Source organism: Urtica dioica, chromosome 11, assembly GCF_054948205.1.
Source record: "Urtica dioica subsp. dioica isolate 48M chromosome 11, U.dioica_male_clone48M_v1_H2, whole genome shotgun sequence".
NCBI classification, from domain to species: domain Eukaryota; kingdom Viridiplantae; phylum Streptophyta; class Magnoliopsida; order Rosales; family Urticaceae; genus Urtica; species Urtica dioica.
This window is the reverse complement of record NC_142766.1, coordinates 9,457,755-9,470,668: the sequence shown is the minus strand read 5'-3', so window position 1 is coordinate 9,470,668 and position 12,914 is coordinate 9,457,755. Positions and strand designations below refer to the sequence as shown.

The 12,914-nt window shown below is 34.0% G+C and overlaps 1 protein-coding gene across 1 annotated transcript; it reads right to left on the bottom strand.

Moving 5' to 3' along the window:
* Positions 1 to 2,594: 2,594 nt before the first annotated feature.
* Positions 2,595 to 11,168, bottom strand: UBP8 (ubiquitin-specific protease 8). The gene is made up of 13 exons (XM_089630566.1): positions 11,002 to 11,168; positions 10,403 to 10,660; positions 9,646 to 9,787; positions 8,772 to 8,831; positions 8,612 to 8,704; positions 7,599 to 7,952; positions 7,310 to 7,450; positions 7,051 to 7,221; positions 6,037 to 6,294; positions 5,750 to 5,898; positions 5,011 to 5,565; positions 3,983 to 4,256; positions 2,595 to 3,151 (listed from the first exon to the last, which is right to left on the bottom strand). The coding sequence occupies exons 1-13, from the start codon at positions 11,094 to 11,096 to the stop codon at positions 3,035 to 3,037; spliced, it is 2,667 nt and encodes an 888-aa protein (XP_089486692.1). The 5' UTR covers positions 11,097 to 11,168; the 3' UTR covers positions 2,595 to 3,034.
* Between the last annotated feature and the right edge of the window lie 1,746 nt (positions 11,169 to 12,914).

Genomic DNA, 12,914 nt, shown 5'->3' with positions numbered 1-12,914 from the left:
TTAGTAGCAAATTGGGCAATTTCTCTTATTTATTTATGGCAAATAAGTTAGTTGATTAGTTAGTTTAGTAATTATTTAGTGTAATTGATTACTTATGTAAATAAATTGGTTAGTTGGTTATTTAGGTAATTATTTTATATGTTAATAAATGGTCAATTTGTTATTAGATTAATTAACTAAGTTAATTTGTGAATCTAGTAAATAAGTTTGTTACGTAGCTATTTTAGTAATTAACTCAAATGTTAATATTAGGTTAATTAACTTGTTAAATATGTTAGGTTAATTTGTTGGAAAATTAACTTCATAATTAGTTTAAACCGGTAAATTTAAATTTAAATTTTTAATTGTAATAAATTAGTTAATTAGTTAATTGAATCATAAAATATATTTAATTTAAAAAAAAATACAAAACAGCAACACTAGTCGCTTCTAATTGCTTCCCGCCATTTCGCGAGAACCATTTTTGGCATGGTATTTTTTTACTTATAAGCGATACTAGAAGCAACTAGTCGCTTCTAAAGGTCATTTAAAGGCGACTTTTTTATCTTTAAAAGTGACTTTTGTCGCTTCTAAAAGTCTTTTTTGTAGTAGTGTTGATGTTTTCACTTATCACGATTTTGTTTTGTTAAATGAAAGTAATGATAAAGCTAATTGATTAGTTATGGTAGCGATGTAGTTGAAGATTTTATTTCGGTTCAAGGAAATTTGGGTGTTACATATCACTAGTTTAATGTAACTAGCTAAGTAGTGAATATCTCTAGGCTTGTTTAGAAACTGAGAGGTAATAAACGGGCGAGCTCTACCATTTACCTCTTTTTTAGACCTAGAGTTAGATATAGCCTTTGCGGTGCGTGTAGTTGTCCGAAATCCCATTGTAATTACGGTTGTTTGTTTAAATAAAACCCAAGCCTAGAAGTGTAAGTTCGCCAACTAATTAGGTCCATTCTTACTCGAGAGAGATTAGTGGATAACCAAGTGGAATTTAGACTAGGTGTTCTCAAATTAACCCGTTTTTAGAATCCTCAAATTGACCAACCGAATCAAAGATCCAAAAATGTCGCACCGCATCCCTTTTATTGTCCTATTTTAATCCATTTTTACTGTCTTAATGCTTTTTTTTAGGTTTCAACTAAAGATAAAAAAAACCTCCCACTTTTCCGATTTTTATAATTCAAATACTTTTCTAGTTGGTTAAGCCGAGAATTGAGCAAATTTCTCATGTGCTCGATAATCGTGCCTTGTGCACGTTTACTACTTGACGACACGTAAAAATCCTCATTAAGTTATTTAGTTTTGTCTCTTTTTTATCATTTGCTGACACCATTTTTTTTTTGCCCGTTTAATTTCTAGATCTGTCACTAGCACTGTGAGATAAAGAAGCTCAAAGATACAAGGATGAGGCGATATATGATTCCATCATCACGTACACCACGCATATGATGCAAGTGTACTAATCATAACACTAATGTCTCTTGAAGATTTAAATATTGTGATTTTTGTTTCACTGAATTGTATGTGTTTTCTTTTTCCTCATTTGAATTATGTAATTTTACAATATGAGTTATTTATAGATGTGGTCTACTTTAAATTTATGGTAACATTTTATTATTTAACTTAATAATGAAATGTCTTATTATGGGAGTACATAGTTTTTGGAAAAGAAAAGAAAAAAAAAATCAAAAAAAAAAAAAAAGTGGGATTGTGGTTAGGAACTTTAAGGTTTCTCGCGATTAGGGTCTGTTTGACACACTATTTTGTACTGACAATTTTCGAACTGTTCATTATAAATTGGACATTCAAGCTGGCCATTTGAATTTGTCATTTGAAATGTTGTTCGGGAAGTAAAAAAAAGCAATTCAAACGAAAAACTGATAAATTAGCGTTCATTTTTATTTTAAATGGCTCAATAGCCGATGAGGAAAAGAAACATAACAAAACGTAATATTTTTAGTGATGCGGTAAGATGGCAACATTTTGGAAGTAGCATTGGAGTTTGTCTACGGAGAGCAATGGATGGTTAATAATACTGTGATTGAGAATTCCAAAGTACAACAAAGATGAGCTCTTCTACCTTAAATTTGGAAGGCTTTCGAGGACAAAACGTCCTATAAATTCTTTTTGGATTTTCATTTCGACTCTTGAAGCAATTTAAAGAGACTGGTGTGCAATAATTTGTTCCTTAGTTTCAAATTGTTCGTTCATTTACTGGTTGTGCTTTTTGTTAATCAGAGAGTGGTGTGTGATAACTTGAAGTTTAACACTTGGCCTGAACCACGGTATTGTCCGTCTGATTTTTCACCCGCGCTTTGATTCAAAGTGGAAAAAACAATCAATAGATAAAAGTTTACACACGATCTATATGAATTAAATTGGTTGCGTCCCATTTGGATGTGAATCACAATTATACCACCAGTGTCGAGTATGACACCCAAATCATGACCTTAATATGTCACGGATTCAGTACATTGCACACCTCACTCAGTACTAGTCACTTTCACTAGGATAAAAAAAAGTTGATAAATTCAAGATTATAAAAAGTATAAAAGAATGGGATAAACGATGAAAATGCAAGCTCACCAAGGAAAAACGAAAAATATAAAAATGAACTTCAATGGCCTATCAAAGCAAATCAAATATCCTCCACCAACCAAAATGCTAAAGCTAAAGAATTACACTTTTGAATGGGCTAATTCAACCCACTTAAAAAATTTAGGAAAAAATAAAACCTCTCTCCCTCTTTCCCCTCTATCTCTAGTTGATAGATTCTCTATATAGCAAATGGTTACATGTGTAAATAATATCCTCACTATTTCTCTCATCCCATCACTGGTTTCTTAATGTCGAATGATCTTCAGCGCCTCCGTCTAATGTTGAAGAGAACTGTCAATTCCGATCAAAACAGCAGCCGTAGCCAAAAAGAATGCTATGATTATTCATTGGCGAATCTTCAGTCGCTGAGACTAAAAAATCGAAAAATAATGATCACGAAGACGTGACACAATTGAAACACAAGGCTACAATAACCTTGTTCGACTCATACTTCCACAATTCTTCTGTAGAAAAGAACATAAGCAGCGGGGGACTTGATCTTCTCCGGACTGACGAGATTGACAAGGCTGTCATCGAAATCGTACCACCGATCCGCCCCGTGCTGCATCACACAGAATTCCACACTCACTTCTGGGTCAAAATATGTCTAAACCCAACGTTGAGAACTAAAAAGAAAAGTTTGATATTAAGTTCCCCTTAAAGAAAAAAAAATACAGTGAGCATTTAAGGTCTGCAATGCAACCCATGTTCACTGTCGAATCCCATATGTTGTTGCACTAGAGAATTATGTTAAACTACTCCTATCAAGCAGTAATGATATCAAAGTTAAAACACCATAAGACAATTCTTATCATATATCCCAAAGGTGATTACAAACTTAGTAAGTAAACCCAAAGGTCAGGCCATCACTAAAATTATCCACCAAAATAAAACCACAACTAATTAACAAATACATGTGAAGATACTAATCAAGTAAAATAGCAAATAGCAGGAGAATGTTGAGGGATAGTTGATGACAATTCAGGGCCTGTTTTTGGTTTGTAAATTCTGGTTTTGTAGGCTATGTTGAAGGGCGGGTGATTGTTATTTCCCCCTGTGTAAAGGCCCTCAGTATGCTTGTTTGGTGTTTCAAATCTGTCTCACCCTATTGGGTTCACGCGTTGGACTAGCATAGGATCTAGGGGCTAGGCTTTTCTCGTCTCACCTTTTTGTGTAAATCGGCTCACGCCTTCATTAATATAAGTAGTTATTGTTTCCAAGGAAAAAAAAAGTCACTGTGCATTCAAGTCATGACAAAATTCTATAAAAATAATCTTCTATAGCAGGTTCGATATATGTTAAATACAGGAAATATCACGTACGCAGAACTTTGCTTAGACACTCAAAAGAAGTATGAAAACAAAGTACTACCAGAGTGAGAAACGGTACTTACATGGACAAATGCAGTATAGTGACCACCACCCATGCTTCCAAAGTGGTTACTTACAGCATAAAGTGCATAGCGATTACATACTTGGCCATTCTTGTGTGGAATATACGCCGACAGATCAAGATCATCAACAGGGAAGTCGACATATGTCTCTAGCTTGTTCTTCGAGAAACGACTATACGAAAACCGCTTCAAATGAATAACCAACACCTCAGGAAGTCTCCAGAGGTCTAGCTTCTTACTCGCTTGACGATGGGCTTTACATCCAGGACATAACCTATTTTTTTTTAATAGAAACAGTAGTTTTTATTAATAACTGGAAAAACTCCAAAACGAGGGAGAGCAGTACAGAGAAGAGCAAAGCTCACTAACCCATTATATAACCTATTATATACCAATTTAATCTTGAAGTGAGACAATTAATAACGACAATCAAACATTCAGCACACCTGATTTGGAAACAATGCAGGATTTCTTATGTTAAATCTCATGAGATTTGGTATTAAATTTGATATGTAAAGTAGCTAATGGACATTAAAGAAAACATGCATCAAACTAAACTAGAACATAATAGCAAAAGAACAGGGGATATTTCAGAACGTAATATTTTATAAGAAAGAACAATACTTAAAATTGTTGTAAGACAAAAGGATCAACCATAAAAATAAATTATAGAATTACGTAATATTTCTGTGTTGTTTCGCTGGTGTAGGAAAGACGCTTAAAAACTCGCCATGTGTTGGAAAAGACCAACACAAGATAGTGACATGATGATGGCAAATTATTCGTGTAGAGGTTGAATTAAACTATAACTTCTGAAGGAATCTTTAACAAAATTTCAAGTATATAATCTTGAATCCAGACATTTTCTACTTGACAATAGCAAACATGAAAACCACTTACGAATTTTGAAGAAACAAAGATGACAGTTAATAGAATATTTCGACTACTCTAGCAGATATTGAAGTGCAAATATCTTTGGGTAAAACGAAATCTCATCAAGTATTTAACAAAAAAATTCGAGCACTAACCACATGTCATCTGGTCCAAGAGGCTCCTCTTTCAAAAATGCTTCAAGGCATTTATAAAGAGAAACGGATTCTTGAGGTCTCTTTGAGAAAAGGACTGACTTGAAAACCTCAGGTAATCTGCTAAGAAGACAAGTATCATACTCTTCTACAATCTTCTCAGGCCAACAGACAAGCACATTCAACTTCCTAGACATCCCCTTGACCAACACAGGCTCGTTCATTGTTATCTCAGATTCCCTTGTTGTTCCCTTCTCATCTGCCACATAAAACTGTAATTTGGGATCTGAAGGTGCGCTGATCTCATTTACAATACATGAGTTGTCAGAGCCATCCATATCAGGATTCACGGTTTTCTCTTCCTCCATAGTGTCTTCACATGCCGTAGTTTCCGGAATATCCATATCTTCCATAGCATCTTTAGGTAATTCAAATGGACTAAGCAATTTCAAATAAAGATTTTGTACATCCAATCCACAAACAGGATCAGGAAGTCTTGCAATGAGAGGAATCCCAAATGTTTTCCAGCTATGCGTTGATTTTCCAGATATGCCCTGACTGGCAATATAGATTAGATAAGAGTCTTGCACATCAAAAACTGAAAACATGATTGCTAAAATTCTCCTAAAACTTGTAACTGTTACATCTCTTATTATGTAACTAACGTGTATCAGTTAAGATATTTTTATATCACAATTACGTTAAGAAGGTAAGTATTGGCAGTTTATCACAAAAGACTTACTCTTCCATTTTCTGGTGCATGAAAACAACCAAAGGATCATGCTCCATATCTTTTCTAAACCGATAGGCAACCAACCGGTCCTCATCTCTAATCAAAGATAATAAATCAGCCGGTTCTTCAAGATAACGAAAGATGCGATTGTTGTATATCTAAAGAAAGCAAGGGAAAAAAAACCATAAATCAATATTTTTCAGACGATATATAAGTGATTTTAGATACAAACATATCCATCAACTAGCAGTCACGTAAAGCAACGTATGCAGATCAAAACAAGCATAGCCAGGTACCTCAGCTACTAGCAACATCTCATCATCCTCCAAAGAGCAAGCAATTTTTAGGGCATCAATTAGATCTTGAAACTTTCCATCCTTTGCCACATTGATGGTATATGGTAATGGCAAACTATTTCCATACGTACTCACAACTGTTAAAGTCAGAGTCCGCATTGTTGTTGAAGGTAATGGAAGTGACAAATACATGAATGGATCAAATGTAACAGAGACTTTTTTACAGACAGGACAAACCAAAGTGGATTTATATTGGCCCTGCAAGATGCAAGAAACTGTATCAGAACTCATTGATAAAGTTAGAAAGACTAAAGTGGAATATCAACTACAGCAAATTAAAGCCACAGAAGAAATGTCTAGAGCTTTCAGGTGTAGGTAACTCGCTGTCTTAATTGATACATACTATTCGCCAATTTATAGTCTCCAATCCTTAAAATAGTTTGCCCATAGTTGGCTCTCGCAAATAAGAGACTGCACTGAAAACATATCGTATCTAAATATAGTTTTTAATCTTGACTCATCATCAGGGAATCATCACAAACAGGAAAGCATTAATGAATAACAAATTTTACCTATCTTCTGAGTTGTATGGGTGAAAAGCGCATTTCTTATAGAGCGGATGAAGATTTCTGTTCATTATGGATAGGGTTCCGGTAACCTTAACAGTGTCTATCTTACAGGTCACGGCCGGACATAATCTATCGACCGATATCAATTTACTAGGTAAAAATATAGTAATAAATCCTAAGTCCCCTTAATGTAATTCTATTTTAATCAGTAAACTTTAGTCTATTTAAGATTTAAAATCTAAATACTCGAGAAGATAAAATGTTAGCAAGATTTATATCTCCAACACCATGCAAATTCGAAAAGTATGGTCTCTACTCAAATATAGATGCTGACTCAATTTTTCTTTCTCAAGCACAAATAGCATCAATATAATAATTAGAAGATATGACAAGGAAAACAAAAAGGGATTATTCACAAACATCCATTTATTTAAAATTAACTTACTTGACAAACATCTACAATGATGGAGTCATTCCTAGCCAAATGATTCTGCCAATACTCATCGGCAACTTCTTCATCTGGTCTATCATCTCCATCTTTGACTTCCACATAAGGTTTGCATTTCACCCTATTGAGATCTTCATGAAGTCCATCCAACAAAAACGCCAACAGTTCCTATGGCAATCACCATAATCAAATGTCGTATGAATGTCGCAAATTACTATTAGAGCTAGCAATCCGTAAGGAAAGAAATTTTACTGACCTGGGAATCATGCTGATTAAAGCCACTAAACTGAGGCGCGAATTGAGCAAGTTTCGACTTGAAAACCCTTGGAGCAACTCCACTTGCTCCAGGAGCCCATAACTTCCGTAAGAGATCTCCAAAAGCAACAGCAATTTCCCCCTAGCAGACAAGTGACATTTAAAGAATGAGTAAATAAAGGTATCGGCCATTTGGTACTGCTAACCATTCCCTTATACACACACACACACACAAACACACACACACACCGTATCATAAGAAACAAGCAACTAAGAGATATAAGACATACTTTCATGCCAAGTGGATTTTCAAGATTTATTTCTTTTCCATAATCTCCAATGAAATAGTCCACAAGCTTTGGTGTGTGAGCTAAACACTGTATTGCACTGTTCATAAAACAAGTATTTCCAAGGTTTTGTAACCCTGTCAATCCCAAAGTACCAGCTTCACAAGAACTTCCCCAGAATGCTGAAGTGGAGCGGAGGAAGCTAGTACTTGCATTGTCAGCACTCCCATTCATCATTAGTGAAGTAGCCAGAGAAGAACTTGTCATGTTAGATTGCTGTACTTCCAGCTCATCTTTTTTCGCATCTCTGTTTCTAATGGAGTCTGATAACCCATAAACTTGCAAATAAAGTAGAATCTGCAGAAAATAATCAAAGGCGCATATCCAAAGATTGAACAGTCAATGAACCAACATGAACATCATCTACGATATGATATTTATAGAAGAATCATAGCTAAACTAAATAAATAAAGTTCTGTTTGAACGTAAGACAAATTAGAAAAGTCGTAGTTTGGATAAAAAAAAATAGAATCATTACCCCATTAATATCGCTTACATCATTACTTGGTATGTAATGTAATTGTAGAAACTGGTATGGTGTGTTCTAGGCTGGTGAAAATTCTTGTAATGTTTTATACAAGTTATAACTGTTAATGATAAAGGTACTTTATAAATAATAATATAATTCTTGGTATATCCGAACCCAATAACAATAAGCGTTTCTTCCAGTAATTTTGTATGTAACACAAAAGAGAGAGAAAGATCAAGAGCTTATAGCTTTCAATTTACAAGTTACAACCATTCATTACACTTTATAAAATTGAAAAAACTACACAATACTGATAATGACAAGCTTCCAAGTTACGAAAAATGAACCAGCTTTTATTAAATTAACAAGATTCATATATTATATATATATATATATATATATATACATATTATTCTTAATAGCTGGTTCTGTTTCTTCAGAAGTGTTAATCTAAAGCATCCTGATAAATCAATCAATCCGCAATTACCTCATCTGACTGCCGCTGAAAATCTCTCGCATACTTTGCTGATTCATTTAGCAAAAGTAGATTTGTTTGTCCAGAAAAGTCCCAGATGTGTAACTGCAACAGAATTTAAGTCAAAACTCCTCAAATTGCTCCATACAAGGACATTTTCAAGCTAACTTACCAGTTCGGAGTCCACACTGAAGATCTTGCTGGCTCTTTTGAAGAACTCAGGTGAGTTATCCTAATAGTAAACAAATGAAAGAAATTACACGAGGTAAATTTGATAAACCCAGGTATTAAAGAAAAATTAGCACATGGATCATTCACCCTAAAAAACGTTGGTAGCAGAATGATCATCGTTTTTAATACACGACTAGAAGGTCTTAATAAATGGACGCTTCATTTTCATTGACATCGAGATTTAAAATGAGCTTTAATAAATTTCTTCTAGAACCATCCCACTTGATCAATGGTATTCCATGATTGGGGACACATAGAAAGAACGGCAACTCGTCAAATCTTATGAAACCCTTAATCTATGATCTTCCGTGATTGGAGAAAAATGAACCTAATTAGCACTTATATTGTTTTCTTTGACTATGAGATATTTATAATAGTTCATTTCTGTAGGGGGTAAACATAAAATAAAAAACTGAAAGTCGGCCTAACTGGAAAAAAAAAACATTCAAGCAGGCAGAAACTATTATCAGCACAAACTACATTTCAGAACTTGAAAGTTGTTCTTAACCTTTTTTTTTCAAGAAACTTATGCATTATATATCAAAAATGGCAAAAGCCATTTAAAAATCCATTTTACAATCCCGTTGAAAACATAAACCGAGCCCTATGAAAGGTCTGACCACACGCAAATCAAGCACGCCAGCCAAACTGAACCAAGGGACGGAAGATCTAAGAAAGGTCTGACCACACGCAAAACCAACATGCCAGCCGAACCGAATCAAGGGACGGAAGGTCAACGACCAAAAAACCAACTTAAACCGCTGGTTATGGACACACTTATGGAAGTTAAATAGACATTTAATTCGCAAACTGACCTTTTTGCTGATCCTTATCCCCAGCGAATTAGATTCATGCAAAACCAACAACCGGAGTTGTAAAGGATAGACATCTGCCATATCATCTTCTGCAGCTGAAAAGCTCTTACCTTCCCTTGCTGACAATTTTGCATCACTATGCCTATATGGATAAAACCAAGCCGCCTTAGATACTAAATGGATCGAAACAATGCAGAAGGTTATGTAAGATGTCATGAGCTGCATCTATGGATGCTAATCATATCTACGGAGTTTAGATGTTTAATTCATTGAGTGTCAAAATAATTCACCATGACTAACTGATAACTAAGAAAGCCTAAGTCTTCACGATGGATTCAACTATCCAATAAAATGTTCCCGAACTCTAAAGATGATGGAATTGGCCAACATTGTTTTATGTAACCTGATGCTCACTCCTCAAATTCGGACTAATACCAGATATAAATTAGAGGAGCGAGTCTGAGGACAACAATACCATTGGTATTAATTTAGAGCCTCCTGATCTAATTCATTGTCTGATCAATCCCAAAATCAAATTTGAATCAATTATTCGCTAAATTCAGAGGAGCCCTGATATTCTTTCTGACTTGATTACTTCTAACTTGCTCCGACTACTTCCCAAAGTACACCAAAAGCTAATAATCATCTCATAGAGCAGAAATCGTTTCAAAGTGATACAAATAGTTAATTGAAATATGATATATCATATTGGCAAGCAAAAAAGCATATCAGAAAAGCTTAAGACTAGAACACTGACCATTTGAGTGCCTGGACCCACATATCCCCCGAGACCAATGCAACGTCCCTGCCAGAGACACCCACTTCTCCGCCGCTCGGGACGGAGGCATAATCCTCCTCTCTCCTTAGATTGAAGGCAAGATCCGAATTGAAAATCGTGTTGATGATCTTCATGGGACCCACATACTGAGAAGCCGGGGACGAGGCGTACACGATCGCCTCTGCCCGCGCACCCTCTGAAACCCCCACCACCGAATCTTGGGCATCTTTCCACCACCTGAAACAGGAACAAAGGAACACAACATTAATCGAAATGAACCGGAGATGTAACTACAGTTCCTTCGATAGATTTAGGTAAAAGAATCTCGGAGTTGAATAACTAAAATCTCGCATCTGTGTGCACACAAATCTAACTTTCTCTCCCACTGTAATTTCTCGGCTTCCAAACAAACAAGAATCATCGACACGGGTTTTTGGTTTCAGATTTCACTCCCGATTGTCCGCTATTTTGCTAGAGCCGGGTAAAAAACAACTTCTCTTAAATCTATAATAACACAAGTAGTAGCGCATGTGTGTGTGTCTGAGAGAGAGAGAGATAGAGACAGAGAGAGAGAGAACCTGAAAGGAACTAAGTAGAGTTGCTGTTGATTGTCAGAGTCGGACCGTGAAGTAGAATTGGAATCCGAGAGAACTTCGGAGCGATCAATGTCCATTCTATGAGAGAGAGAGAGAGAATATTCAGAGGCTTCAGATCATCCCTAAACAGAGGAGAGAGAGAGAGTCGCAGAGGAACTTTTTATTTTCTGTGAAGAGGATTCGAGGAGGGAAAATGATAATTTATTCTGTACACATTATAATTTATGTTTATCGCTTCAAAAATATTGCTCAAATATATTGCTAGTATTATGAGCAGCGTATAAATGATACTTATAATTTAGTGATAGGATTATTGGGAAAAAGAAAAGAAAAGAAAAAAAAAGTTAGTGATAGGAAGTTAGGAACAAGCAAAATAATAGATCCATACTTGTAAATTGTAATATTATATGTAAATAAATATATAAACAAAAATCATATATGTAATATTAGTAATAGGGATAAAAACATTTAGACAATGTATTTTATTTACTTGAAAACCTCAAATGCAACGTAAATTAATAGTATGTAGTCTATCTTGTAAGTTAGAAACTATCAACTATTTTTAAACAACTTATCTAAATTTATTTATGAATAAAAATAGTAAATTATTAATATTAGTTTTAAGTTGTAAATAACTATTTTTTATTTTCAAAATATTTATAAATTTAATAATTATTAGAGATTTATATTTATATGATTAAAATATTTAAAACTACTAATTGAATATTTACTACTACTTTTCAAGTTGTTTGAGTTTATTGTTAAAATTTAACTATTTAAAATTAAAAATAATTTAATAATATTAAACGTTTATAAGTGACGTTTATAATTTATTAGGGATGATAATTAAAGAAAAATATATCAGAGTATATTAAATATGTTTATACTACTTATTTAGATTTGTTCATATTCTAATTTAATTATCTAACAATCTAAAAAATAATTCAATCTAAAAACATGTATGAGCTACTTAATTATCCATGAATTTGTTGCAACTAATCATTTTATTTACTCATTTTAATAATTTAACCCAAGTTTCATTTTATTAAAAAAAAATAGCAGATCAACTCGCAATAAATTAAATCAACAAAAGAGTTGATTTAATTAATTCTTTACTCAATTTAATTTACTGCGGATCGGTGAACTATTTTTTAAAATAAAATAAAATTTTAACTATTTTTTAACAGAAGAATAATTTATTAGCACGTTGACCTAATTGCTCTTCAATCATCTAACTAAATATGAGAGAGCGATGACCATATTATAAATATTCGAATAATTAAAGTCTAATTTTAATTAGGCAAACTATTGAGGTACTTCAAAGTTCAATCCATTTCTTTTAAATAAAAATTGTAATAATATGTATTTTTTTTTAACTCATGGAATTGAAGTTTCAAGCATGTTTGATTTCCTGGATTTTTGTTTGTTCGAAAATAGAAAAATGTACAAGATAATGAAAATTAGACAAAGCCTTAAAAATAGAATTAATGACATTTTTAGTCTCTGGACTATGTCGTGTGTAACAACTTGGTCCTTCGGCGAAAAAAGTTGTAGCATCGATACCTGATGAATGTGAGAAAATCACGTTTGATCATTCTGTCAAATTTATCGTCTATTTAGACAGAACTATGCTGACGTGGCTTGATCGACTAGGGTAGTTAAGTAATTTTATATTTCAAGCGATTAAATGGAAGATACATTTTTCCCAAAATATTCAAATTGAACGACAAAGAAATTGAACGGCAATTAAAATCTTAATTGGCGGCTGTGAAAATCCTAATGGCGAAGACGAAGTCGCCGGCGACGAAGATGCCGGCTGTGGCATTTAATGGAGGAGCATCGTCGAGTCGAAATACAACCCCAGTGCAGTCGGGGTGTTACGGTGAGAATGAATT